Genomic DNA, 27651 nt, shown 5'->3' on the forward strand with positions numbered 1-27651 from the left:
CCGGAAAAAGATAATATGCCGACGCTATCATTATTTTTAGCAAATTTCAATATATATTGGGATTTTTTATTTGAGGACAAATGGCATGCACAATAAGAATTGTACGCTAAATAATGATTTTTTATTTGACAGGAAATGGGAATGTTGAAATTTAAAGGATGCAGATTAAATTTATGAAAGATAGGACAAATTAATCTGTAAAACCCTATAATTTTTCCTGATTTTTAGTTAGGTCTTTTTTATTTCTCCTTGTTATTTCACCTATCTTTAATTAAGTCCATGTAGTCCTCCCCCCCTCATGTCATTATATTTCACCTGATTAAAATCAGGTCTCTGCCAAATGGAAGAGAAGCAAAAGAAAAAATTGCATTAAAACCCCATTCACAGGAATTAAATACCAAAACACCTCCTAAAATTATTAAATTAATCTACTTATTATTAAATTGCCCTCATTTTTTTCCAAGTATGCATTGCGGGTACTAACAACTCACGAATTAAATCTTTTATGATGCTTTGAAATAATGTGTTGTTTCCGGAGTCAGTCGTTAAATATGTGCGCGCTCACATTCAACTCGACATGAAAAGCGGGAGATCACTCCAAGAACAATGAAGCTACAACTTCTTTCAACAATTAGTCATTATAAATCACATCACAGCTTTTGTTTCAAGTTTACGGAACACTGAACTTGGGAAAAAGGTTTGTCTTAAGAAACATTGCAGACTACAACCGAAGAGTGGTTACTTCCTCAAATTCAATTACACCACTGGCATCAATAGTCTCTCCACTGAAGCAGCCCACCTAGGATTTGATAATTTGATTTCCATCTAAAGTAACTTCAAACATGCAATGCTTCTCCTGATGGCAAATTATTCTACTTCACCCAAGTAATCATCAATTTCAGCTGGTGTCAATACTCTGCAACACAATAAATTTGCCAACGAATCACTTTGTCACCAGATCTGAGTAGCTCCATATCCATATATATACTCTGATTGAAACATACTTTTGAAGCGGAGAAAAAGACACGATCTATCTCATTTTCATCTTTTTCTTTCTTTGTTTTTTTGTGGGTGATGGAAATTATCTTGTTGAAAATATTCAGAACTTTCCAAGTCAGATTCAGGCTCATGGAAATAAATAGGATAGACGAACATAACAAGAAGTCAACTAAATTGGGTAAAAACAAAGTTCCAAGATGTAAACACAATAGAAAGTCGCACCTGAACTTTTTGTCCGCACCAATTATGCCAATTTCAATATTTTTGCCTGATATTTGCCCCTCAAACCTGGAAGACCATAAAAAGCAAAGCATTGAGAAAGAAATTTATCAGACAAAAACACAATTCCAAACATGTTTGTATTCACCTACGCAGCATTGGTACAGGTACAACAACAAACAACAAGAAACCTTATCCTATTAGGTGGAGTTAGCTACATGAATCACACGACGCTATCGTGCCCTGGTAAGGGTACATGTAAAACAAAATCTATATAAATAGAATATATATAATATAATATCTCAACCATTAAATAAAACAAGTAAACACCTAAAGGTAAATACAAAAGAATTATACAATAAAAACATATTATCAATGCGCCGGATGGTAATATGTTAAGAAAGGGCCTAGGAAGGCATTTGTGGCTGTGAAAGAGCCTTGTTCATCACCACTAATGAACTAAAAATGAAGCCCACCAACCACCACTCTAATCCATCATTCCCATAGTCCTTGTCTGAAGCCATTTCAATAAAGTCCCAAATTGATGTTACCAGATGCAAAAATTGTGTGGGAGGGAGGGAGGGATGAGAATGAAGGATACCAGAGTTGTCTCTCAAAATTCCTATTATTCCCCTGACCCATAACCTGCATGTATTTTGCTGTACATTGTACGGGTATGTCTCGCATTTAGCACACTGGTTCTCCTGGGTATAGCAGATAAGAACTTAAAAAAGAAGAGAGACAACTGTCAAGAAAAAAAGGACACTGAGCACTCATTTCTCTATCTGCATTTTCATATTGGAAGCCCAAGAAGCTAAGGACTTGGCAGCAAAAAATCCAGCTCAAGTTTAGGGATGTGTCTTCGGTAATGGCAAAACAACTAAGACAAAGGATCTTGGAGTGTCCTTGTCTACATATAATCAACCAATCTTTGACACATTCCTTCTCAAAAAATCCTAGCTCTGAAATTCTAGAGCGTGACATTTATTCTGTGGTGAGGGAAACTTGATTTGAGAAGAGAAAAAAAGAAACAACAAATAGATATGAAATGTCTTTTGGACATAACGGACAATAACATTAAACATAAACAAAGTTACTCGCTCCTACCCTTCCTTCAGAGTCAATATGGCTGTGTGGACAGCATCATCAAGCTCCATATCCTCAGTGTATCTGCAAAATGCGCAATCAACTCTTGAAATACGGGAAAAGATCTAAATGTGCGGAAAAAAATAATTTCATCTTAAATTGAGAGCATTATTAGAACTGTTCCGCAGTCATATGTTACAGAGGTCTTCGCACATTGTGGATGACAACTCATAAAAAATATCAGCCATGCTCAGTATCTACAGAAGTAAAAATTACAAAACTGAATGGATCCAACTTAGATTTTGTATGGAGCATTGTCATCAATGATCAAAGCATACCTCTTCTCCAGAAATGTCTTTGCATTAGAAACATTCTTCCCCATAGCAGAAGCTTTCCAGGAAAAATAAGAACCCGATGGATCCACCTATTTCAATCGAATCAAACAATTTTAATTTCTTCCTTTACTTTCTCTTATGGCAAACCAAAGCAATTCATTTACATAATTTCAAGTGCATGAAAAAGAGACTCAAGTGCTAACTCATCATACACACCAACTGCAGGACAGATAGAAAAAGGCTCAACTAGTTTTCTGGCGAAGGCCGTTTAAATTTAGACAGCATAAATCATCAGCGAATAGTTCACTCTGAAGTGAAAAACTCAGTTTCATGGTGGAAACAAAATATAAGTGACACAGGTAACAAAATTATAAACTTCTAACAGGTTACATCAGTATTGAACCTAAGGATCTTAATTCATGTCATTGATAACTGAATATGTGTCCTCAACTTATTTCATGCACATTCCACACACACACACACACACACACACATATTGTAGCACACAATCTTGTTGAGTTCAATTCCAAATCCATAAGCAAGTCAAAGCAATACAATCTAAATTGCAGTTGATAACAGGGATTGAAAGGCAGCGGGAAAAAATTCCATCACATAAAGTGTATCAATATACCTGGAACAATTGTGGACCTTTATCGTCAAATCCAGCAACTAGAAGGGACACTCCAAAAGGCCTGACACCACTATAAAGACAATACAGAAGTACCCATATTCAAAAGATAATAAAGGGGAAAATGGGGGGGGGGGCATATACATACAAAGGAACGTGCAGTGCTGTGTTTAAACTCTAAACTCAAACAGATTCAACACATTTTAGGCTCACTTGATCATTAAAGGTTTTCTTTTTCTTTTTATTTATTTATTTATTTGGGGTGAGGGATTATTACAGGTTTATTTACTATGAAGATCTACCCGGTTGTTGCCAACACAATTTCTATAGAAATGTAAATGAACATATCAGGATGAGAAGGAAGGGAAAAGACATGACATGTTTCTAATACTATGAGTAGCCCAGGTACAATGCATGAGTAAATATAAACAACCCACTCTTTTTGTCAAGAATTTTTGAAAAATACATCTCTAAAAGAAATCCATAATTACCCAGATTGAGTGAACTCCTGCATGACAGCAGCGATTTCCCTTACAAGCTGAGTGACAGGGATTGGTTCCTGCGATGTTCCAATAACATACAAGATAAAGGCTATACTTTCCCAAAACATCCATAATAGAATGTAACAAAACTAGATAGAAAGAAAAACATGAGATTTTTATTAACAAAAGAGAAATATCTTATGAGAAACACCTAATCAGATTATAAAAACCGACCATATGAGGAAAATCCTGCTTAACAAGACGAACATAAGCAATCACTTGACATTTTTATTTTATTTTAACATAGCTTTTCATCACAATCACTTTCTGTATATCCTTTTTTCTGGTCTACATCACGTAAATAAAGATGCTAAATAGAATAAATGACAAAAAGACGTGTGTGCATGTGTGCTCTTACTTTTTACTTGACAAAGAGTTGTGCATAAAAAGTGACAAAAACAATTTGTAGGGTACATGATGGAACAAGGATCTGAACCTAAGACCAATTGCTACCTACTGCAAATGTGCCACAAATAAGATTAAAACAATGGAACTCATTACAATCCTAATTCCTAAGTTCCAAATGGAGGATATCATTGATGCCATAACTAATCCATCCGGTCAGGTCAAATATTATAAACAGAAAACAGGAGTTAATTATTGAACAGTTGAACTAGAGCTTGAAAAAACATATATTGAGCTAAAACTTACAGAAAAAACTTACTTTATATAGCCGGTGATACTGCTCAGCCTGCTTCCTACTTTTTCGAACCAAAACCCGAAAGTCAGGACCCATGCCACTGAACAACAAGGCAAATTTTCCACAAAGCTCAATTGCATGAAGAAGGATTATGGAGACTAAGAAAGAAAGCTATTTCCTATAATGGAGCTTTTTCTCTTGTTTATGTATGATTTGTATTAAAGTAGCCTTCAAAAGTTATCTGGTGTCAGGGTACCCAGTAGAGAAGTGATTATGACCTTCTAGAATACATTTCAAACTAATAACCATAAAATTACGTAATCTGAGGCATTTAATAAAGCACACAGATACTAAAATGACTATAACTCAAAATAATTCAAGCATGTAGTGTGAAACAAACCTATAAACAACACCAATATTTGGTGTTAATATCTGAATCTTCTGTACCTGCAACCAAGAAAACAAAGTTAATGCATCAATTTTCAATAATTGAAGGAAAAGTAACCAACTAGCTTCAGATTAAATAATTCTGTAAGAATGGACAACCATAAAAGCACCAGCTCAAGCAACAGCATGAAAACATAAGACAATAGGCAGCAGAACCACAAGGCATATGACCTAGAATAGGGAAACTTGTATATTTGAAGCGTGATCACGAACACAATGGGAGGCAAAGCAAGGGCAAATTAAAAAAAAAAAAAAAAACTCACTGATGTTTCATCAACAAGTATAGATGGCAATTTCTTCTCTGTTGCAATGACAACACCATTCGCAGCTGCAAGAATCGAATAGAGACTTAAAAAACAACAGAAGCTATTAAAAAAAAAAAAAAAAGAACCTAATGATCCACGAGACACCATAACATGCTGAATCACATTTAATATTTAAAATTATATTAGAATGTCTGTGTTTACATCCTAATTTAAAATATTCGCATATCAATATAATTTTACATATAAAAACATCCCTCACATTTGAATTGCTTTTTCTTTTCTTTTTTTTTCCCTTCTTTTCAGTCCTACACATACTCATCCGGTGGCAATGTGTGTTTTCTGGTTTTAACGAGAATATTATTGCTAATAAAATGGATTCAGCACATGATAATATAAATGCTTGAGGCAACAGGACAAGAATTATTAACAGATCCGGAGATAGCAATCATCACCTTTAATTCCAAGAGATGTTTGTCCAGAGCCAACAGCTGTCAGAGCATGCTCTATCTGAACAAGTTTCCCCGATGGACTGTCGAATATAGAAACAAAATAATGAGAAGTGTGCCTGTGAGTGTGTGTTATTGCATCGTGATGTGAGCAAAATTCCACTAACCATACCTAAAAGTGGTCAAAGAGAATGAGTATTGACTATCCCCCATGATCTTGTAGAAGAAGCTGGCAAAAAAGCAAAAACAATTTTGACAATTTATGAGTCTTCATGGCATATATTAACTGGAGACATAGACATGTCGGTTTCTCGGGGGGAGGGGGTGTTTATGAACACACCTAGCAACCAGCAAAATATCGGAAATCCTATGCAGTGGAAAGACAACCAAAAACCTGAAACTTGAATCAATTCATGGTCACAGCAGTTCCAGGAACACAACAACCGCAGACAATAAACCAAAGGGGGAAAATTTTTTCAGCTTAGCACTTCATAATCGATTCAGAGGAATGCAATTAAATAGTCAACAGATCAAAGCTTTGCTACGGAAATCGACACTTTTGCGAAGACTACAAGCACCAAGAACAATGAGTCCGCATTACAGCGTCAAGTTTTTACCTTTAATAATCAGTGAGAGCAAGCTCGACTCGAACCGCAGATGTCTGTCTTCGAAAATTGATCTTGCTTTTCTTGAAGAGGGTATTCGTCGGGAACAAGAAAGCGCAATTGCAATTGGGTTGGGCCTTTTAGGTTTTGTTGAACTAAGTAGCTCTGAAACAGGCCCAATTATCCTCACTCAGGCCTCGCTAGGCCCACTACATATCATTTAGCTGAATTTTCACTTTCCTCAAATATTAAGGCTTATATGTTCGACTACTATTGGCATGGCCTCGCTAGGCGCTATATTGGCATGTACCTGCTTACTAGTTTATTCATCTACTTTTGTTTTTTTCTTGTTAAATCTGGTTAGGGCAAGGGGAGATTCATAAAAAGCAAATAAACCAAAATGACTATAAAATTAAAAAATATATAACAAAGGAATACATTCTTTTTTAGTATGAGAAGTGGTTTTTTTTCCTTTTATATAATTTATTTTTTATAAAAGAATGCTAGTATAACTAATACAATGTCTTACTAGTTCCCTATTATTGAATTTGCTCCCAACACAGCATTCGCACACGGATTAAAAGAAAAGGAGGGGGGGGGGGAGCAAGAGCGAGTATGGTATCTTCAAAATTATGTGTAGTATAAAACTGGAGATAACAAACGCCCAAGACTCCTTCCATAGAGCTTGTTGGGATAAAGATGAGGAAGGCAGGTGGGGCTGTGGTTTTTCTTGCAAATTAGGGGGTGTTTGGATAGAAACCAAACTATGGTTTCAGAAGTGCTTTTACGGATTACGAAGTAAATATGTGGAAGAGATTACCTCGTTTTGCGGAAAAGTACTTCTGAAACCATGGTTTTGGGTTTCCCAAACACCCCCTTAATCTTAGTCCCGCCAACAATAGCAGAACTAAATGGGATCATTAATGGATTGCAAATGTCCTAGGATAGAGGGTATAGGGAAATCCTAGGGATGTCTGGTTACATAGTGGCCATTAATTTTTGTATCCGTGACTGTGACTCTGGCCACTCATTTAGAAATATGATACACGACACTGAGGTCATAATCAATATGGATTGGCAAGATTTAATTAGACATGTAGACATGTGCCATTTGTTTAATGCTGGTAGTTTAGCAAAAGCTGCTCATAGGTTAGAAAATTTTTTTGTATCTTTGATCGATCTCTACCTTAGATCTAAAAAGTGGATCTTCATCACGTTTAGATCTTTTGTATTGTTTGTTTTTGTTAAGTAATGTGATTCAGTACTATTATTTTAAAAAAAAAGGAGATAACTTCTTTTCAAATGCATACCAAAATTTTATGCACAAAAGGTTTTATAAGAACATATTAGCAGTACTCAGGACCCGTCTGGATTGACAATGGAAAAAATAGTTTATTTTCGAAAGAGTAAAAATCAAATTGGATAATGTGATTTATATTTGGATTGGATTTTATAAAAGTTAGTTTGTCAAAATTAAAAAAGATTGTTTGGATTATAATTAAATAAGTAAATTTAGTTTCTAAAATTACCAAAATGAGTATGGTTTTTAGTACATGATAAAAAATGAATTTATATAATATAATGAATTTAAATTATTTTAATAGGAAGAACTGAAATTTGATGACTGAAATATATTTTAAAAAATTAGAAATATTATAAAAAAATTTATAAATATAAAACGAAACATAATTTAAAAAATTATAAATTATTTATGTAAATATAAACACACATTTCAAACTTTTTTCCTAACTGAATGTCATCTGGGGGATGTACTAATGCTTTTCCCACTGAAAGTTCTAGAGCAGTTACTTTTTCAAGTTTGGACAGTAGTATATGAAGAGTGGTTCATTAAAGTCGAGAAGGAGCGAGTGGAGTAAGGGAAAAGAGTAAGAAAGTAGTCTCTGACAAAGTAATCATTGTATTATAACAATCCTCACCAACCACATGGTAAATAGGTAACTTTTTTCTGCTTAAAACCAGGCACCGTTTGGATACACTTGCAAACCATGGTTTGGAAGCCCAAACCATGGTTTGTATAAAATGCTATCCAAACACCCCCTTCAAAAATCAAAACCATGGTTTTGGGCCAAACCATGTTTTGACTCCAAAACCATGGTTTTAGAAAAAGCAAAATTTTTTTGCTTTTAAAGAAAAAAGAGAGTGTGAGAGTTTATAGGATATGTATCTTGTTATCTTTTTTAAACATATTTTTTTATAAATATATTTAATCTTATATTTTATAAATATATATACATATTAATTATTTATTAATTATATTATCTTATGTATTATTAATTATGTTAATAAAAAATATATTATTAACAATTTTATTTCTCTAAATTAAAATATATCATAAAATCTATTTTTTCTGTAATTATCATATTAACTTATTTCTTTTTTTAGTAATTTGTATATATAAAAAGTGCTTCTGATAACAACTATCTAAACACTCTCACTTCTCAAAATCACTTTTTCATAAAATCTATTCTTTCCAGAATCTATTTTCCAGAATCACTTTTCCAAACCACGGTTTGGTTTCATCTAAACACACCCCCAATCATTCTTTTGATCCTGCTTTTGGTTTACAAGCAAGGGGGGTCAAAGGCTCCATCAAAACAGGTGCTTGATTTGCAAACGTGCTTGTCAGATCCATAAATCAATTTTAGCCCCACCGCAACGCCCAGCCAAACAAGCATTTAGTACCATATGATGTTTTTTGTTCATAAGTGGTTTGGGACCGGACTCAAAATTGCCAATAGTCACCATCACTTTTCAAGACTATCCGAACATAATTCAGTGCAGGAAATTTCTATCTGATGCTATTGGAGAAACCAGAAAGATACATAAATGCAAAGTATCTCTCTTGGAAAAATACAGAGAACTTGAATCAAAACTTATGCAGAGAGGTGACACCCTTTTAAATAGAATCACAGGCATAATGTCAGTCTCATAAATCAACCTCGGAGATTACCTATTAAAACATAAGCACTTCTAATGGTTTTACCTTGCTTTTATGGTTGAAACAGACAGACCATTCACTGAATGAGTTTCAAAGTCATCAGAATTATATTTCTTATTTAGCTTTCTTCCACTATAAAATGCTGGTCTTGTTGGGAAAGGAATTGATGCAGTTTCACTTGCCAACAAGGCTATAACATCTGACAAAGCTGGACGATCTTCTGCATTTTCTTCTACACATAAAAGTCCAATGTGGACACATCTTAATACTTGATCTGGATCACATTGGTCTCTCAACATTGGATCAACTATGTCGAGAACTTGACCTTCTTTCCATTGTTCCCAAGCCTGAGATATGCAGAAAACTTTTACACTTCCAGTACAAAACATACCAACGTGAAATGACAAGTTACTGAACAAATGCAATGGATTCTCTCTGGAAAACATACCTGCCCTACTAGATTTAGTGGACCTTGGGAATTGTAGAAACTGTTATTTCTTCTGCCGCTTATAATTTCAAGTAGCAAAACCCCAAAACTATAGACATCTGATTTAGTAGAGAAAATTCCTTCCATGGCATACTCAGGTGACATGTATCCACTGCACAACACACGTGATGAGGGAAAATCTGTCTCAAGGTTACCATAGCATAAAATGCATCTGTAAGAAGAAATAGATTTTTGCATAAATGTACTCACTATGTCCCTACAACCCGATTGGTTTGTACATTTGATTCTTGTGTAAAAATCTTGGCCATACCAAAATCTGCAATTTTAGGATTCATATTGCCATCAAGAAGAATGTTACTAGCTTTCAGATCTCTATGAACTACTTTTAATCTTGAGTATTTATGGAGATAAAGCAATCCTTGAGAGATCCCCTCAATTATGTTGAAACGCTTTTTCCAATCTAGCAAGTTGCTGCGAGTAGAATCTTCACAAGAAAAACATGAACGTGAGTTGAGCTTAAGGAGTGCCAAAAAAAAAAAAAAAAAAGATGAACACAGAACACTAGATTTTCCTTGGAAGAAAAGTACTAGTTTGCTCACCAAATAGAAAGAAGTCTAAGCTTTTGTTGGGCATGAACTCATAGATTAACATCCTCTCTTCTCCGTGAATGCAGCAACCTAACAGCTGAACAAGATTCACGTGTTGGAGTTCAGATATCACAATGAGTTCATTTTTAAACTCAATTACTCCTTGTGCCGAACCTCTGGAAAGTCTTTTTATGGCTATTTCTTCTCCCATTGGCAATAATCCCTGAAATGATTTTCAGCAATTTATCAGTCTCATCAATGACTAATCACCAGAAAGGGTTCAAAGATTTTTAGGGACCACCTTATATACATGTCCAAATCCTCCTTTGCCTAGCAAGTTTTCTGGTGAGAACCTGTTTGTTGCTTCCATGATTGATTCATAGTTGAAAATTTTTAAATTCCCCTTCTTTACATCATTTTTAAGTTCATTAACAGTGGTATGCCTATTAAAGGACTCTAAGTTGCCCCGTTCATTCTCCTCCCTGCTTCTTCCATTGTCTGTCGGATATGACACAATAACTTTACTAAAAAGAAGAATGATGGTCATGTCACTACAATTAATCTTAAAAAACATGCCCAATGCGTTTATAGATGCATATACCTTGAACTTCAGTTGCTTTCCTCCATCTTAGGTAGAAAATGCCAAGGCAGATTGTGATCAGAGCTGCTGCCATGGTAGGACCAATTATTTTCCACTTCTTCAAATCTGCATTGCATTGACAATCTTCAACTGTTGCCTTTGAATCTTTCATGGGTAGTTTTACTTCCTTTTTTTTTTTTTTTAACGTAGTTTCACTTTTACTTTTGTAAAGATGTCTCCTATAGCATGTGATATGTTTTCAGTTCCACCCAACCTAACAGACATAACAGTAAAAGGATATGAAAAATTTCATAGCAGATGTTTTCTTACATATCAGAACTTAGGTATCTGTTTGAGTAATTCATATGACAAGAGATTTATAGATTGAAACATTTTGTGCTTCAAGCAAACCTTTACTTAAGTTTGGATGGATTCTTGTTCTATATAAGAAAAGGAAATTCTAAACTTTGTGTGGCAGCCATACCTTTATGATCTGAGTCATATGGTGATGGTATTAAGACGTTTATGCTTGCGTCCCTAGAGTCAACAGGCACTGTCCTCCAATGTCCATGGTAATACATGCATCCAGTTCCATTGAGGAAAGCCGTTTTGAACGCAAGGCAGGTACAGTTGGTCCAGCAAGTAGCCTTACAATCACTTTCACCTATACTAACGTTTGCGTCTCTCACAGAAAAACTTTCATTTCCAGATGGAGAACCGATATATTCAAACTGAATTTGGAATTTTTCACCAGGTTTTCTGCAGTTGGGTGGTTTCCATTTTTGACAGCCACTTTCACTGTTAAAGCCGTAGCAAGTATCAGCACTAGCAATGACGAAATCACTCCCTCTTGTGTCCAATAACCGACCATTATGAAACAGCACCCACTGTGATTCATCATCATATTTACCTCTGAAACTAAAGGACTCTTCTTCCTCTGTTGAGACAATGTTGTATTCATAAAACTGCTGAACTTCTTCTGGTATGTTCACAAATCTGTTGTTTTTCACCACCCCACTTGCCCAATATATCTGCCCTTGTCTCTTAATGATTAATTGCTTTTTTCTTGGATCCCACTCGAGAGTGAATGAACCAGAAGCTGGGGTTGCATCAGAAATGGACGCTGTAACAGACCAAGATTGATGAGTTTTGTGATTAATTCCTAACTTCATGCCAGGAAGTAGTATATCTGAAGGATGGTCAAAACTCTGCCACAACACACGCTTTGAAACACCATTGGGATGCAGCTCCCGCAGGACCAAGTTTCCTGAATCTAATAGAGTTAGAATGGTATTTTTGGTAACTTCAGATTTGACAGGAGAATACAGAGTTATTGGCTTCCTGTTCTGGCGGTTGATTTTGAGAGCACCTGAATACTCCAAAGTAAGAACCCCAGAATTGTTGGAAATAGGGTCGTTTCTGTTTGCAATCCAACTCTTATAGCCATGGTTGGTGTCTTCTTCAGCTTCAGAGGAAGAGTCTTTGCGGCCTATAACAAGGTAAGTGAGGCTAGAGTACTGCTGAATTGAATCAAATTTAAGATAGAACCTCCGGTTTTCAGAGGTTAGCATGCTTGTGTGATCAAGCACATCACCTGGCTTCAAGCTATTTCTTTCTGCACCAAAACTAGTTCTCCAGAGACAAATCAATGAGAAAATAGACAAGGTAACCACAATGGCCATTGCAAATATACCGCAATAGAGTGCTTTGATTTAAGCAATCTATGAAAAGTTGAAGAAGACTGCTTTGATCTTTGTGGATAAGGTTGACTGGTGACTACCTAGACATGTTTGAGATATTCTTAGAAAGAGAATATGGTGTATACAGACTTTGTCCTTAGTTTTGTGTCTTATAATAAAGTTCTAGGTATTATTTTAAAAAAAATGTTTTTTAAAGCACCCCTTGTAAAGGATCAAAATTACTTCTGGTCAAAAAAATACATCTTACTTAGTAAAGATGCCGTTTCCAATAATAATAATTGAGGGGCAGAATTGAAAAGGAGGAGATTTTTTTTTTTTAATATCATGTATTTTTCTGGTCTTATTTATAAATCACTTCTAACATGTTTCACACAGATCAAAAAAAGCTTTAAACTTTATTGATTCTCATTTAAAATTCAACAACTTTTCAACTTTATTCCTATTTAATATATATTATACCCTATATAAATAAAGTCAACACAATAATAAATAAAAAGTAAAATTATACATTTATACAAAAAATTTCTCTCAGTGTCCTATAAATAGGATCAAAATATGTCTTCTATCTTTGTCCTATAAATAGGACCAAGTGAGTAGATTTTAGTATCTTCTTGATACATGTATTGAGAAGTATCGGGACATAGTAACAAGGCATTAAAAGAAAAATATTAATTATCTCATAGATTTTCGTAAATTGACTTATGAATAGAAATATAAAGTGGTTTTTATAAATATGAATGGGAGTAGTAGTACTACTAGTAGTAATTATAATTTTAACCCACACTTGCGCTGATTTGGAAGATTTCTTCTTCTTTTTTTTAGTAATCTTTATAAGAAATTCGCTGCGAAGATTTTACTTATCATCCAAATAACAAGTAAAGTCAATTATTTATCATTTTCTTTTTTGTTTTGAGTGTAATTTTTTCCCATACGACGCATTTGGGGACTTGGCATTCTAGAATTTAGTCTGCTTCGCATGTATGATTCTCCCTACTATTGATCTCAGAGCTTAATAATAAATATTTTACTAATTCCAAAGTTTTTAAATTTCAAAGACCCAAGTTTACTCACAAACATGGTGGCCCTGGTCAGGTCAGAAAGCACATAGATAATATACATAATTGCAGGTGCTTATTTCTCCTGAACTTTCTCTCTGAATAAGCTTTACAAGGTAGCTTAAGGGCTTCATTTTTTGACCTGGTCTCGAATGATCATGAAATTTAGAAAAAGTAAACGTAAAAAGGGAAGCAAAAAATTGGCCACCCATACCGTAAAGATGGTATCGAAAGTAAGCCTACTGAAAGTGTGACACTAATAGGGGGACGGGTGCCTTTTATTATAATGTCACTTCCTTCTTGCCTTGCAGCCTTCCGTTAGGATCCTTCCCACAGTAACTCAGTATCTCAGTATCTCAGTACCTTTCTCTCTTCTCTGTGTCACTTTGATTCCCAGAGACAAAATAAGAGAAGTGAGGTGATATGATGAGTTCGTATTTTCTTTATCATTTACAGAGGAGTTATTTAGAAAGCAAAGTGCTGGTCTCTTTGTCAACATTGATAAAGTTTCTGCCATGGTAGGTCGATCAACTGCCCTTTCTTCTGCACATAGTAGAGCAACATGAATGCATCTCAAAGCTTGATCTTGGACTAACGAACCTTTTATTCCTTCATCTACCAATTCCAAGGCTGCACCATCTTTCCAGAGCTCTCAGGCCTGAAGGTATGTTTAATGCTTTCCATTTCAAGAACTGACAACACAAAGGGTTTTATATGAAGAAGGTTAACAGTGAAAATGGTTTGACTTACATGTCCCACTACACTATCCTACGCAAATCGACACTTTTTCGAAGACTACAAGCCAAGAACAATGAGTCCGCATTACAGCGTCAAGTTTTTACCTTTAATAATCAGTGAGAGCAAGCTCGACTCGAACAGCAGATGTATGTCTTGGGAAATTGATCTTGCTTTTCTTTAGAGGGTATTCGTCGGGAACAAGAAAGCGCAATTGCAATTGGGTTGGGCCTTTTAGGTTTTTGCTAAACTAAGGAGCGCTGAAACAGGCCCAATTATCCTTACTCAGGCCTCGCTGGGCCCACTACATATCATTTAGCTGAATTTTCATTTTCTTCAAATATTAAGCCTTATACTACTTGTGGTTATAATTATAAAACTAGTTAACTAATTTGAAGAGATTAAAAAAGAAGTTAAGTTAGTATTTGTCATAAATAGGTGTTGTCTTTCCTAAAATATCCTTGCTAATCAAGTGTATTGGTTAGAACTACCATTGTTAGAAGGACTATCTTTAAAAAAAAACATAAATATTATAGACAAAGTAGATTGGGTTCTTATCTTTAGAACCAAAATAAAATTAAACAAGATCCTATATTAAGATTGGAGGTAATATAATGGACTAGGGACTTAAGAAAACCAATTTTTATATCAGGGTAAAAAGTTTTATAATGATAATTTCTTCAAAAATATTGGCATATACCTACTTACTAGTTTATTCATCTACTTTTGTTTTTTTTTTCTTGTTAAATCTGGTTAGGGCAAAGGGAGATTCATAAAAAGCAAATAAACCAAAATGACTATAAAATTAAAAAAATATATAACAAAGGAATACATTCTTTTTTTAGTATGAGAAGTGGTTTTTTTTTCACTTTATATATTTATTTTCTATAAAAAAAATGCTAGTATAACTAATACAATGTCTTACTAGTTCCCTATTATTAAATTTGCTCCCAACAGCATTCGCACAGGGATGGGGGAAAAAACAAAAGCAAGATCGAGTAAGGTATCTCCAAAATTATGTGTACTATAAAATTGGAGATAACTTTTTTCCAAATGCATATGATTGCTTATATTTCAGCTTTCAAGACCCCAAAATTTTATACACAAAAGGTCTTACAAGAACATATTAGCATCACTTAGAATTTAGTTTGGATTTACAGTAAAAAATAGCAACTTATTTTTAATTTGATTTTTTGAAAAAGTTAGGTTAGATAAAAGTTAGATTGAATAACGTAATTTATATTTGGATTGAATTTTGTACAAGTTAGTTTGCAAAAGTAAAAAAGTTATTTGGATTATGATTGGATAAGTAAATTTAGTCTGTAAAATTATTAAAATTGGCATGGCTTTTATTAAATACCAGAAAATGATAAAAAAGTATTTTATATAATATAATGAATTTAAATTATTTAATATGAAAACCAAAAATTGATATTTAATGAATGAAATTAGAAATATTATAAAAATCTGTAAATATAAAAAGAAACATAATTTTAAAAAATGAACTATTTATGTAAATATGAACACACATTTCAAACTGTTTTCCTAACTGAACGTCATCATGCTTTTCCTACTGAAAGTTCTAGAGGGCTGCTTTTTCAATTTTGGATGGTAGTCTATAAAGAGTGGTTCATTGAAGTTAGAGAGGGAGCGAGGGAGAGGAGTAAGAAAATAGTCTCTGACAAAGTAATTATTGTATTATAATAGTGCTCATCAATCACATGGTAAATAAGCAACTCTTTCAGCTTAAAGCTAATCATACTTTTAATTTTGCTTTTGACCCATAAGTAAGATGGACCCAAAGCTCAATCAAAAGCTCAACCGAATATGCGCTTGATTTCCAAATGTGCTTATGAGATCCATAAGTCACTTTTGGGCTACTTAAACGCCCAACCAAATGGCACTTAGCAACTACATGAATTTTTTTTGTTCATAGGTACTTTGGAATTGGACTCAAAATTGTCAAAAGTCACCATCACTTTACAAGACTATCCCAATATAATTCACTGTAGAAAATTTCTACCCGATGCTATTGGAGAAGCAAGAAAGATACGTAAATGCAAAGTATCTCTCCTAGAAAAATACAAAGAACTTGAATCAAAACTTATGCAGATAGTTGACAACCTTTTAAGTAGATTTACCTACTAAAACATAAGCACTTCTAATGGTTTTATCTTGCTTTTATGGTTGAAATAGACAGGCCATTCACTGAATGAGTCTGAAAATTATCAGGATGATATTTCTTATTTAGCTTTCTTCCACTATAAAATGCTGGTCTCGTTGGGAAAGGAATTGATGCAGTTTCACTTGCCAACAAGGCTATAACATCTGACAAAGCTGGACGATCTTCTGCATTTTCTTCTACACATAAAAGTCCAATGTGGACACATCTTAATACTTGATCTGGATCACATTGGTCTCTTAACGTTGGATCAACCATGTCTAGAACTTGACCTTCTTTCCATTGTTCCCAAGCCTGAGATATGCACAAAACTTTTACACTTTCAGTACAAAACATACCAAAATGAAATGACAAGTTACTAAACAAATGCAATGGATTCTCTCTGGAAAACATACATGCCCTACTAGATTTAGTGGACCTTGGGAATTGTAGAAACTGTTATTTCTTCTGCCACTTATGATTTCAAGTAGCAAAACCCCAAAACTATAGACATCTGATTTAGTAGAGAAAATTCCTTCCATGGCATACGGGTGACATGTATCCACTGCATAACACACCAAACAAGAGACAATTTGTCTGAAGGTTAATATTGTATAAAATGAACTTCTTGGAAGAAATAGATTTCTGCATAAATATACTCACTATGTCCCTACAATCCGATTGGTTTGTACATTTGATTCTTGTGTAAAAATCTTGGCCATACCAAAATCTGCAATTTTAGGATTCATATTGCCATCAAGAAGAATATTACTAGCTTTCAGATCTCTATGAACTACTTTTAGCCTTGAGTATTTATGGAGATAGAGCAATCCTTGAGAGATCCCCTCAATTATGTTGAAACGCCTTTTCCAATCTAGCAAGTTGCTGCGAGTAGAATCTTCACAAGAAAAACATGAACGGGAGTTGCGCTTAAGGAGTGCCAAAAAAAAAATGAACACAAGATTTTCCTCCGAAGAAAAGTACTCAGTTGCTCACCAAATAGAAAGAAGTCCAAGCTTTTGTTGGGCATGAACTCATAGATTAACATCCTCTCTTCTCCGTGAATGCAGCAACCTAACAGCTGAACAAGATTCACGTGTTGGAGTTCAGATATCACAATGAGTTCATTTTTAAACTCAATTACTCCTTGTGCCGAACCTCTGGAAAGTCTTTTTATGGCTATTTCTTCTCCCCTTGGCAATAATCCCTGAAATGATTTTCACCAATTTATCAGTCTCATCAATAATTAATCAACAGAAAAGGTTCAAAGATTTTTAGGAACCACCTTATATACAGGTCCAAAGCCTCCCTTGCCTAGCAAGTTTTCTTGTGAGAACCTGTTTGTTGCTTCCGCAATTGATTCATAGTTGAAAATTTTTAAATTCCCCTTCTTTACATCATTTTTGAGTTCATTAACAGTGGTATGGCTATCAAAGGACTCTAAGTTGCCAAGTTCATTCTCCTCTCTGCTTCTCCGATTGTCTGTCAGATATGACACAGTAATTCAAAGAAGAATGATGGTCATGTCATTGCAATTAATCTTAAAAAACATGCCCTACAAGTTTATAGATGCATATACCTTGAACTTCAGTTGCTTTCCTCCACCTACGTATGTAGAAAATGCCAAGGCAGATTGTGATCAGAGCTGCTGCCATGGTAGGGCCAATTATTTTCCACTTCTTGAAATCTGCATTGCATTGACAATCTTCAAGTGTTGCCTTCGAATCTTTCATGGGCAGTTTTACTTTTTTGCTTTTTTTTAAATGTAGTTTCACTTTTTCTTGGATATACTTTTATAAGATTTCTCCGATAGCATGTGACGTGTTTTCAGTTCCGCCCAAAACTAACCAACATAACAGTAAAAGGATATGAAAAGTTTCACAGCAGATGTTTTCTTACAGATAAGAGCCTAGGTATCTGCTTGAGTAATTCATATAACGACATATATAGATTGAAACATTTGATACTTCAAGCAAACCTTTACTTAACTTTGGATGGATTCTTGTTCTATATAAGAAGAGGAAATTCTAAGCTTTGTGTCGCAGCCATACCTTTATGATCTGAGTCATATGGTGATGGTATTAAGATGTTTATGCTTGTATCCCTAGAGTCAACAGGCGCTGTCCTCCAATGTCCGTGGTAATACATGCATCCAGTTCCATTGAGGAAAATGGTTTCGAACCCAAAGCAGGTACAGTTGGTCCAGCAAGTAGCCTTACAATCACTTTCACCTATACTAACGTTTGCGTCTCTCACAGAAAAAACTTTCATTGCCATATGGAGAACCGATATATTCAAACTGAATTTGGAATTTTTCACCAGGTTTTCTGCAGTTGGGTGGTTTCCATTTTTGACAGCCACCTTCACTGTTAAAGCCGTAGCAAGTATCAGCACTAGCAATGACGAAATCACTCCCTCTTGTGTCCAATAAACGACCATTATGAAACAGCACCCACTGTGATTCATCATCATATTTACCTCTGAAACTAAAGGACTCTTCTTCCTCTGTTGAGACAATGTTGTATTCATAAAACTGCTGAACTTCTTCTGGTATGTTCACAAATCTGTTGTTTTTCACCACCCCACTTGCCCAATATATCTGCCCTTGTCTCTTAATGATTAATTGCTTTTTTCTTGGATCCCACTCGAGAGTGAATGAACCAGAAGCTGGGGTGCATCAGAAATGGACGCTGTAACAGACCAAGATTGATGAGTTTTGTGATTAATTCCTAACTTCATACCAGGAAGTAGTATATCTGAAGGATGGTCAAAACTCTGCCACAACACACGCTTTGAAACACCATTGGGATGCAGCTCCCGCAGGACCAAGTTTCCTGAATCTAATAGAGTTAGAATGGTATTTTTGGTAACTTCAGATTTGGCAGGAGAATGCAGAGTTATTGGCTTCCCGTTTTGACGGTTGATGTTGAGAGTACCAGGATACTCCAAAGTAAGAACCCCAGAATTGTTGGAAATAGGGTCGTTTCTGTTTGCAATCCAACTCTTATAGCCATAGTTGGTGTCTTCTTCAGCTTCAGAGGAAGTGTCTTTGCGGCCTATAACAAGGTAAGTGAGGCTAGAGTACTGATGAATTGAATCAAATTTAAGATAGAACCTCCGGTTTTCAGAGGTTAGCATGCTTGTGTGATCAAGCACATCACCTGGCTTCAAACTATTTCTTCCTGCACCAAAACTAGTTCCCCAGAGACAAATCAATGAGAAAATAGGCAAGGTAACCACTACGGCCATTGAAGCAAATATACTGCAATAGAGTGCTTTGATTTAAGCAATCTATGAAGGGTTGAAGAAGACTGCTTTGATCTTTATGAATAAGATAAGTTGGTGACTGCCTATACATGTTTGAGATATTCTTATAAAGAGGATTTGGTGTGTATACACTAAGCTTTGTGCGCATAGACTTTGCCCTTAATTATGAGTCTTATAAAGTTCTAGGTATTATTAAAAAAAAAACATGTTTTCAAAGCACCCCTCATAAGGATGAAAATCACTTCTGGTAAAAAAATACGTCTTACTTAATAATTGAGGGGCAAATTGAAAAGGAGGGGGAAAAATAATTTTTTACATATCAACTAGATTTTAGTATCTTCTTGATACATGTGTTTAGAAGAATCGGGACTTATTAACAAGGCATTAAAAAAATATTAATTATTTCATAGATTTTCGCAAATTGACTTATGAATAGAAATATAAGAAAGCTTTTATAAGAATGAACGGGGGTAGTAGTAATACTAGTGGTAATTACAATTTTAACCCAGAGTTGCTCTGATTTGGAAGATTTTTTTTTTCCCCAGTAATCTTTATAAGAAATCCTCTGAGAAGATTTTACTCGTGATCTAAATAACAAGAAAAGTCAATCATTTATCATGTTCTTTTTTGTTTTGAGTGTAATTTTTTCCCATACGATGCCTTTGGGGATTTGGCATTCTAGAATTTAGCGGGCTTCGCATATATGATTCTCTCTACTATTGATCTCAGAGCTTCATAATAAATATTTTGGTAATTCCAAAGTTTTTAAATTTCAAAAACATAAGTTTACTGACAAACATGGTGGCCCTGGCGAGGTCAGAAAGCACATAGATATAGATAATATACATAATTACAAGTGCTTATTTCTCCTGAACTTTCTCTCCTGCATAAAGCTTTACAAGGTAGCTCTAATGGGCTTCATTTTTTGACCTGGTCTCTAATGATCATGAAATTTAGAAAAACTAAAAGTAAAAAGGGAAGCAAAAAGTGGCCGCCCATACCACTCCATAAAGATGATATCAAAAGTAAACCTACTGAAAGTGTGACACTAATAGGGGGACGAGTGCTTTTTATTATAGTGTTACCCTCCTTCTTGCAGCCTCCTGTTAGGATCCTTCCCACAGTAACTCTGTGTCTCAGTGCCTTTCTTTCTTCTTCTCTGTCACTTTGATTCCCAGAGACAAAATGAGAGAAGTGAGGTGATATGATGAATTCGTATTTTCTTTATCATTTACAGAGGAGTTATTTAGAAAGCAAAGTGCTGGTCTCTTAGGCAAAGGAAGCTTTGAACTTTGATTTGTCAACATTGATAAAATTTCTGCCATGGTCGGTCGATCAACTGCCCTTTCTTCTGCACATAGTAGAGCAACATGAATGCATCTCAAAGCTTGATCTTGGACTAACGAACCTTTTATTCCTTCATCTACCAATTCTAGGGCTGCGCCATCTTTCCAGAGCTCCCAGGCCTGAGGGTATGTTTAATGCTTTCCATTTCAAGAACTAACAACACAAAGGGTTTTATATGAAGAAAGTTAACAGTGAAAATGGTTTGACTTACATGTCCCACTACATTAAGTGAGGAATTCTCATTGTAAAAGCTGTTGTTTCTTCTACCACTCACAATCTCAAGCATAAGGATCCCAAAACTATAGACATCTGACTTTATGGAGAAAATTCCTTCCATGGCATATTCAGGGGGCATGTAACCACTGCTTAGTATCATGTGTAACAAAGATACTGATCATCAGCTCATAAATATTAAACAACTAAACAATAGATATACAAATCAAAACAAACACATACACAGCTTCAGAGTTGCGAAAAATATACTCACTATGTTCCAACGATTCTTTGAGTACTTCCTTCTGATTCTTGTGTAATAATTCTTGCCAAACCAAAATCAGAAATTTTGGAGTTCATGTTTTCATCAAGGAGTATGTTACTTGCTTTCAGGTCTCTATGAACTACTCTCAATCTTGAGTATTTATGAAGGTAGAGTAAGCCTTGAACTATTCCTTCAATTATGTTGAAACGTGTCTTCCAATCCAGTAACTTGCTTTTTGTTGAATCTTTACCAAAAGAAAAAATTCATTAGAAGATAAGAAAAATAAACAATACTGCAGCAGGAAATATAATAAGGTACAATTAACTTATAGGGAAAAAAAAATTCTTTTAAAGTGTTCCTTCTAACCAAATAAGAAAAAATCCAAGCTTTTATTTGGCATGAACTCATAAATTAAGATTCTCTCTTCTCCTTCAATGCAGCAACCTAGTAGCTGTACAAGATTCCTGTGTTGGAGTTCAGATATGAGCGTTAACTCATTTGTGAATTCTGTCACCCCTTGTCGTGAACTTCTTGAGAGTCTCTTAATAGCCACTTCTTTCCCATCATGCAGTTTTCCCTAAAATGAAGATCTATAACCTTTTCATAAGATATATTAATCTGCCCATCAGTATAAATTAATTCTTTGGAAATGACCTTAAAGGGCTTTACCATGTAAACATGTCCAAATCCTCCCTGTCCTAACTTGTTATTTGATGAGAAGCTATCAGTAGCTTCCATGATAGATGCATAGGCGAAGAATTTTAAAGCATGCCCGTCCTTTTTATAGTTTTGGAGTTCGTTCAACTTTGCAGCTTCATTCGAAGTTTCTTTCGCACCCTTTTCATCCCCCATCTTTGTTCTTTTCTTGCCTGCATTAGTTTTTTTTTTTTTGGTCAACTTGCCTGCATTAGTTTAAATATGAAAGATGAACACTCCAATTCAACAATTTGTCACATACTATTTATATGTAGGAACCATATACCTTCAAGCATGATTTTCCTCCTCCTAAGTAGTATCCATAGAATTGCGCATATGATAAACAGAGTGATGATAATGAGAGCAACAAGCAATTTCATTCTTTTTGCACTTGCATTTGAGTCTTGATATTGGTCCCTTTGTCCTGGACTTGGCTGCTGTGCTGGGCCTCCTGCGTAGTTAGCATAATATTTGTATCTATTAAAATCTAGATTCTGAGTTCAAATCTTAATTACAGCCAAAACTAACCCCAAAAAATGCATAATCTGACCAAATGAAGATTGAAACTCACCTTTACCTACGGGCTCAGATCTATTGGCAAGGAAGTAAAGTCTTAAGATATTGTCTTCAGGAACGCTCATCGGTGAATCCTCAGAATAAAAGACACATCCAGTTGCATCATTGTCATAACTAGTGAATCCAACACAGTGGCAGTTGCTCCAGCATGTGGCTTGGCAATCACTTATGGTCAAGCTCACGTTGTCATCTATGCTGTAGGTGATGCCTTGATCTCTTACACTAATATACATGGTTTCAAAGAACTCGCCTTTGTGCCTACAAGTTGGTTGATCCAGTAATTGGCATCCTCCATGGCTATGATAACCATAACAGTCATCGGCACTTGTAATCACGTTTGTTCTTTCAAATAGCTCCCCATGTGAACTGATTGTCCATCTTGCATTATCCTTATCAATCTTAGTTGCTTCATTCCATGGCGAAAATATAAAATAATCTTCATCTTTGTTTGAGACAATGGTGTAGTTGTACAAGCTTTGGGCTTCCTCTGATAAGTTTTCGAGCTTGCCATTTCTCAATACGCCACTTGCCCAATAAACCTATTGATGAAGAACCAAAAGAAAATATATGAGATGGTGGGAAAAAAATCTAATTCAAAATACTTCAATTTAAAAAAGGGGGGGCATGAACTATTTTATTCTATTCTAGACCTTGTTTAAGGTTTCTTTTGTTGACATTAAAAACAGCGTTCAACATGCTAGAAAATCAATCACCATACTAATCCAACAAAGGTTTGTATTCCCTCAGTTATCTAACTGTGTTATGAGTATGAACATTATCTTCTTATCTTGCATCACCTGTCCTCTTCGCAGGAGGATCAATTGGCCTGTTCTGGGTTCCCATTCCAGCATGAAGGGACCTGGAGAAGCTGACAGATACGTCGAGTATGAAACTAATGACCAGTTTCTGCCAGTTTTGTGGTTAACACCTAACTTCATTCCTGGGAGAAGAGTGTCAGTGGGATAATCAAAACTTTGCCACAATACAATTTTTGATCCATTTGGGTGGTGCTGTTGCAGCACAAAGTTGCCTGTCTTCAACAAGGTGGCACGAGTATTGTTGATGAGATCTTGAGGCAGATCTGCAGGGGGAGAGTAGAGTATGGTTGGTTCTTGAGCTTGGTGTGTAATTTTCAACACACCAGAATGATCCAAAGTTAAAGCTTCTGAAGAACCATTGAGAATTTGATCATTGCGATTGGCAATCCAGACACTAGATTCGAGGAATCCACTGTAGACTGATAGATAATAAAAGGAGGAGTCACTGTCTATTTTCATAAATTGCAAGCAATATGAGCCTCCCACTGAGCATATAGTAGGGTTTGTGTCATTTAGCTGACCACCTGGCTTCAAATGGTCACTCGCGTCCTGTGCATAACAAGTATTTCTCCACAGCCCCAAGTTCCCCAAAATAAGCAGCAACAATATCACAAGTTTACTGATCACAGGCATGATGGTGAGAGCCCAGGGCCTATTAGTCACCCAGAAATCTGGATTTCATAAAGCATTTCAATTATATTCATGGATGCCTTTGTTTACTTTGTCAAGATTGTAGTTTCCACTCAACATTTCCTGTTTGTTTGCTTTTAGATCAACATCAGCATCGTTTGTTTTCTTGTGTTTTCGTATTTAGCTTTCATTTTAGCAAACATTTAAATATTAGATTCTTAGTTTTGTGTAATAAAAGTAATTTTCATTATATTTTTCTTATAAAAGCTCATATATGCTGCAGCTGTATGTTATGATTTAAAGATAAACTAACAGGTTGAGTGTAATAGATAGGCAATCATAATGTTTTTTTTTTTTTTAAATTTTTAACTTTGAGGTTTCTTTGTAAATGGGTTGATATAGCAATTTGCATTTGTCCCCATCATACAAGAATTTATTTAAGGATGGCCGGTCATAAACCTTTTAAGGGGTCTTTCTTTAGAAAAGGTAAATTATTGCTTGCCTGCTTCTAATTTTAAAATTTGTTTTGAATTAGTTTTGGACATTTTCAACTTTAAAGTTAATTTATCAGCTTAAAAAGGTAACAAAAATTGTATTAAAAAAAGGTAACAGAAAAAAAAAACTCATTTAAATGTTAGCCAAAATGAAAATATAAATTTTAATTAATTTTTTATTTTTTGATTTTGGTGAGTTTTTTTTTTTTTGGGTCAAATTTTGGTGAGTTCGACATTTTATTAGATCAGGCATTGCCAAGTAAATCACAATCTTTTGCTATTCATTTTAATTATGCTTTAATCTTTCTATTTTTTGGTCTAAAGAATCATTTCGTTATGTTTTACAATTTTCATATAGCCTCTAAAGAAAAATATATTTTTGTCACAAAAAAGTAAAATATATTTTTCAGAAAGTACTTAAAACGTGTTTGAAAAATATATTCATATCTTTCCATGTCTTAGAAGCCTAAATCCTTGTTTAGGGTTTTATTTGATTCTAAATATAAAATTTTAATTTATTTTATTTATTATATTTTTAAATTGATTCACCTAACTTATAAACTGATATATAATGTAATACTAGTTCCGGTTTTTAATATAAGACCTCGTTTGAATTTTATTTTGATTCTAAATGTAAGATTCCAATCCATTTTATCTATCATATTTATGCAATTTTTTCCAAAATAGTTCTTCTAATGATTGTAGTTTTAGCCAACACACTTGATTAGTAAGGATATTTTAAAAAAGACAACACTTATTTATTATAAATAATTAACTTAATTTATTTTCTTAATCTTTTCAAATTAGTCAACTAGCTCTTATAATTAAGACTGGAGGTAGTAGTATACAAATATTTCAAGAAATCACGTCACATTTATTATAATTAATTAATTGAATTAACTTTTTACTTTAAACATACCATCCCAAACAGGAAAGACATTTCTTTCAATGTATATAATACTACTTCTGGTCATTAATATAAGATCTCGTTTGATTTTTATTTTAGCTCTAAATACAAGACCCCAATCCATTTTGTTTCTTATATTTATGCAATTTTTCATAAAATAGTCTTTCTAATAATTATAGTTTTAGCTAACACACTTGATAAGTAAGGATATTTTAGGAAAAACAACACATATTTATTACAAATAACTAACTTAACTTATATTCTTAATCTTCTTAAATTAATCAACTAGCTCTTATAATTAGGACATGAGGTAATATTACCACAAGAGGGTTGACTGGTTCATCTTATCCCCGACTTTTAAAGTTCACACTTCGTTTCTTGCTTATTTGGATAGTGAATTAATTTAGGAAAAATGACAAACAAAGACTCCTAAATTACTAAAATTATAAAGAAGTCACCTAAATAAGTAAAATTATCATGAGAGGCCCGGTCCTAAATTGCAAATATGAAATTTTGGTGAAATGTCTGAAATGCCTCTTAGCTAAATGACAAGTTGACTATAGGAAATGAAAAGTTTATTTTAGTGAATGACAACTTCAATCGACTAAATTACAACTTGGCTGAAAGTATGTTAAAAAACAAAGTAACTATAAAAAATAATAAGTTTACTTTAGTGAATAACAATTTTAGTAAACTAAATCACAACTTAGCTTATGGATATGTCATACATTTTGCTAATATTTCATATTTGCAATGTGACATTGGGTCCCTCATGGTCATCTTACTTATTTGGGTGATCTCTTTGTAATTTTAGTAATTTAAAGGTCTTTATTTGTCATTTTTAAATTAATATATCAAATTGTTGTGAAGTTCGAATATGTGCCTGCTTGACAGAACGTTTGTGGAGCTTAAAAGTAGCTTATTGGTGTCATAAGCTCGATCTGCAATTTTGACTTGTTTGGCATGGCTTATGGTTGATCCCACTAATGGCTGAAAAATTAGATTGAATTGCACGATTGGAGAAGCTGCTGTGAATAGTTTATTTCTGATTTTCACCATGCTTGCGGGAGTCTCCTTCATTTTATTCTCTCTCTTTCTCTCATATCTGAAAGCATCTCATTTATCCTCCCATCAACAAAAGAGGGGTGGGGCGGTTTTTTTTTTTTGGAGGGGGGAGGGGCATAAAACAAACTTGTTTTTTACAATAACTATAAACATTCTCGTTTTGAAATAATTTAAATTCATTATATCATTTATTTTAATTATGTTTCACTTTATATTTAAAATATTTCTTATGATTTTTTTAAAGTTTTCAATTTTAATTCACTTACTAAATTTTACTTTTTCATTATATTTTCTCAATTTTTTTTATCTTTCACTTGATATTTAAAATATTTTTTATGATTTTTCTAAAATTTTAAAATTTAATTTAAGATTTTTTCATATTAAATTATTTTAATTTCATTGTATTATTGAAAATTATTTTTTTATCATATTTCATTATTTATTAAAACTCATATCTATTTTGGTTAATTTATAACCAAACTTACTCTTACTTAACTATAATCCAAACAATTTTTTACCAATCTCACTTTTGCAAACTAGTTTTCTAAACTTCAATCCAAACACAATTCAACTTATCCAATTTAGTTTTTACTTAACTTCACTTCTTTATAAGTTACTTTTTCAATAAGCTATTTTCCCAATTGCTAATCCAAACGGATCTTAAATCATGTGCAGGTGAGCTCTTATCATTTTCACTTTGATTTTTGTCATCTTGGCTGCATATTCATAAAAATACTACACAATCAAATTAATTAATTTTAGTATATTAGAGATGTTAGTTAAATTAGTTAACGTGATATTTTTTTTTAAACATCTTTTTTAATTCACTCCCTCAATCTCTTGCTTGATTATTCTCGGAGGATATCAATATAGTTAATTTAAAAATAATAATAAACATATGAAATACTATCTCTATTTTAATATAAAAGTTCATT

General features: G+C 34.0%; 5 protein-coding genes and 1 pseudogene across 9 annotated transcripts; all 6 read right to left on the bottom strand.

The window, feature by feature from the left end:
• Positions 1-596: 596 nt before the first annotated feature.
• LOC114754910 (proteasome subunit alpha type-2-A) lies at positions 597-6304 on the bottom strand. 3 transcript variants are annotated; one of them, XM_028943761.1, is made up of 12 exons: positions 6226-6304; positions 5781-5837; positions 5615-5691; positions 5160-5224; positions 4850-4896; positions 4474-4549; positions 3759-3826; positions 3271-3340; positions 2643-2728; positions 2326-2388; positions 1222-1287; positions 597-916 (listed from the first exon to the last, which is right to left on the bottom strand). In XM_028943761.1, exons 2-12 carry the CDS (start codon positions 5819-5821, stop codon positions 868-870), a joined length of 708 nt encoding a protein of 235 aa, XP_028799594.1. In that variant the 5' UTR covers positions 5822-5837; positions 6226-6304; the 3' UTR covers positions 597-867. The 3 variants fall into 3 exon arrangements, with proteins under 3 accessions (XP_028799594.1, XP_028799597.1, XP_028799596.1); XM_028943764.1 differs by lacking the exon at positions 6226-6304 and adding an exon at positions 6003-6130; XM_028943763.1 differs by lacking the exon at positions 6226-6304 and adding an exon at positions 5949-5969.
• Positions 6305-9010: 2706 nt separating this feature from the next.
• Positions 9011-12528, bottom strand: LOC114754908 (putative receptor-like protein kinase At4g00960). Of its 3 annotated transcripts, none has more exons than XM_028943758.1 (7): positions 11272-12528; positions 10809-10913; positions 10509-10705; positions 10220-10430; positions 9870-10104; positions 9621-9771; positions 9011-9519 (listed from the first exon to the last, which is right to left on the bottom strand). In XM_028943758.1, the coding sequence occupies exons 1-7, from the start codon at positions 12467-12469 to the stop codon at positions 9214-9216; spliced, it is 2403 nt and encodes an 800-aa protein (XP_028799591.1). In that variant the 5' UTR covers positions 12470-12528; the 3' UTR covers positions 9011-9213. The 3 variants fall into 3 exon arrangements, with proteins under 3 accessions (XP_028799591.1, XP_028799590.1, XP_028799592.1); XM_028943757.1 differs by having other exon boundaries at positions 10509-10726; XM_028943759.1 differs by lacking the exon at positions 11272-12528 and having other exon boundaries at positions 10509-10726; positions 10809-11033.
• A 3919-nt stretch (positions 12529-16447) lies between these two features.
• Positions 16448-19832, bottom strand: LOC114754914 (G-type lectin S-receptor-like serine/threonine-protein kinase At1g67520; annotated as a pseudogene).
• A 998-nt stretch (positions 19833-20830) lies between these two features.
• LOC114754911 (putative cysteine-rich receptor-like protein kinase 35) lies at positions 20831-21403 on the bottom strand. The gene is made up of 2 exons (XM_028943765.1): positions 21264-21403; positions 20831-21171 (listed from the first exon to the last, which is right to left on the bottom strand). Exons 1-2 carry the CDS (start codon positions 21387-21389, stop codon positions 20842-20844), a joined length of 456 nt encoding a protein of 151 aa, XP_028799598.1. The 5' UTR covers positions 21390-21403; the 3' UTR covers positions 20831-20841.
• Positions 21404-21698: 295 nt separating this feature from the next.
• LOC114754912 (G-type lectin S-receptor-like serine/threonine-protein kinase At1g61480) lies at positions 21699-22388 on the bottom strand. Its single transcript, XM_028943766.1, has 2 exons — positions 22200-22388; positions 21699-22107 (listed from the first exon to the last, which is right to left on the bottom strand). The coding sequence occupies exons 1-2, from the start codon at positions 22380-22382 to the stop codon at positions 21892-21894; spliced, it is 399 nt and encodes a 132-aa protein (XP_028799599.1). The 5' UTR covers positions 22383-22388; the 3' UTR covers positions 21699-21891.
• A 39-nt stretch (positions 22389-22427) lies between these two features.
• Positions 22428-24448, bottom strand: LOC114754909 (G-type lectin S-receptor-like serine/threonine-protein kinase CES101). The gene is made up of 3 exons (XM_028943760.1): positions 23600-24448; positions 22798-23341; positions 22428-22677 (listed from the first exon to the last, which is right to left on the bottom strand). Exons 1-3 carry the CDS (start codon positions 24251-24253, stop codon positions 22481-22483), a joined length of 1395 nt encoding a protein of 464 aa, XP_028799593.1. The 5' UTR covers positions 24254-24448; the 3' UTR covers positions 22428-22480.
• Positions 24449-27651: the final 3203 nt, after the last annotated feature.

This window comes from Neltuma alba, unplaced genomic scaffold, assembly GCF_004799145.2.
Source record: "Neltuma alba isolate B1F8T4 unplaced genomic scaffold, ASM479914v2 tig00010225_pilon, whole genome shotgun sequence".
Taxonomy (NCBI): domain Eukaryota; kingdom Viridiplantae; phylum Streptophyta; class Magnoliopsida; order Fabales; family Fabaceae; genus Neltuma; species Neltuma alba.

What these genes read in the sequence shown, in the direction of transcription:
- LOC114754908 (XM_028943757.1), bottom strand. Translation starts at nt 12,469, where the DNA reads ATGGCCATTGTGGTTACCTTGTCTATTTTCTCATTGATTTGTCTCTGG. An exon ending in AATCGGGTTGTAGGGACATA is followed by an intron (nt 9,772 to 9,869) that starts GTGAGTACATTT and finishes TGTGTTGTGCAG; the next exon opens with TGGATACATGTCACCTGAGT. An exon ending in CACTAAATCTAGTAGGGCAG is followed by an intron (nt 9,520 to 9,620) that starts GTATGTTTTCCA and finishes TGCATATCTCAG; the next exon opens with GCTTGGGAACAATGGAAAGA.
- LOC114754912 (XM_028943766.1), bottom strand. Translation starts at nt 22,382, where the DNA reads ATGGGGGATGAAAAGGGTGCGAAAGAAACTTCGAATGAAGCTGCAAAG. An exon ending in GATTTGGACATGTTTACATG is followed by an intron (nt 22,108 to 22,199) that starts GTAAAGCCCTTT and finishes TCTTCATTTTAG; the next exon opens with GGAAAACTGCATGATGGGAA.
- LOC114754909 (XM_028943760.1), bottom strand. Translation starts at nt 24,253, where the DNA reads ATGCCTGTGATCAGTAAACTTGTGATATTGTTGCTGCTTATTTTGGGG. An exon ending in TCCTCCTGCGAAGAGGACAG is followed by an intron (nt 23,342 to 23,599) that starts GTGATGCAAGAT and finishes CTTCATCAATAG; the next exon opens with GTTTATTGGGCAAGTGGCGT. An exon ending in ATCTGAGCCCGTAGGTAAAG is followed by an intron (nt 22,678 to 22,797) that starts GTGAGTTTCAAT and finishes CTAACTACGCAG; the next exon opens with GAGGCCCAGCACAGCAGCCA.
- LOC114754911 (XM_028943765.1), bottom strand. Translation starts at nt 21,389, where the DNA reads ATGGAAGGAATTTTCTCCATAAAGTCAGATGTCTATAGTTTTGGGATC. An exon ending in CACTTAATGTAGTGGGACAT is followed by an intron (nt 21,172 to 21,263) that starts GTAAGTCAAACC and finishes ACATACCCTCAG; the next exon opens with GCCTGGGAGCTCTGGAAAGA.
- LOC114754910 (XM_028943761.1), bottom strand. Translation starts at nt 5,821, where the DNA reads ATGGGGGATAGTCAATACTCATTCTCTTTGACCACTTTTAG. An exon ending in AACATCTCTTGGAATTAAAG is followed by an intron (nt 5,225 to 5,614) that starts GTGATGATTGCT and finishes CGATTCTTGCAG; the next exon opens with CTGCGAATGGTGTTGTCATT. An exon ending in AGTATCACCGGCTATATAAA is followed by an intron (nt 3,827 to 4,473) that starts GTAAGTTTTTTC and finishes GGAACATCGCAG; the next exon opens with GAACCAATCCCTGTCACTCA.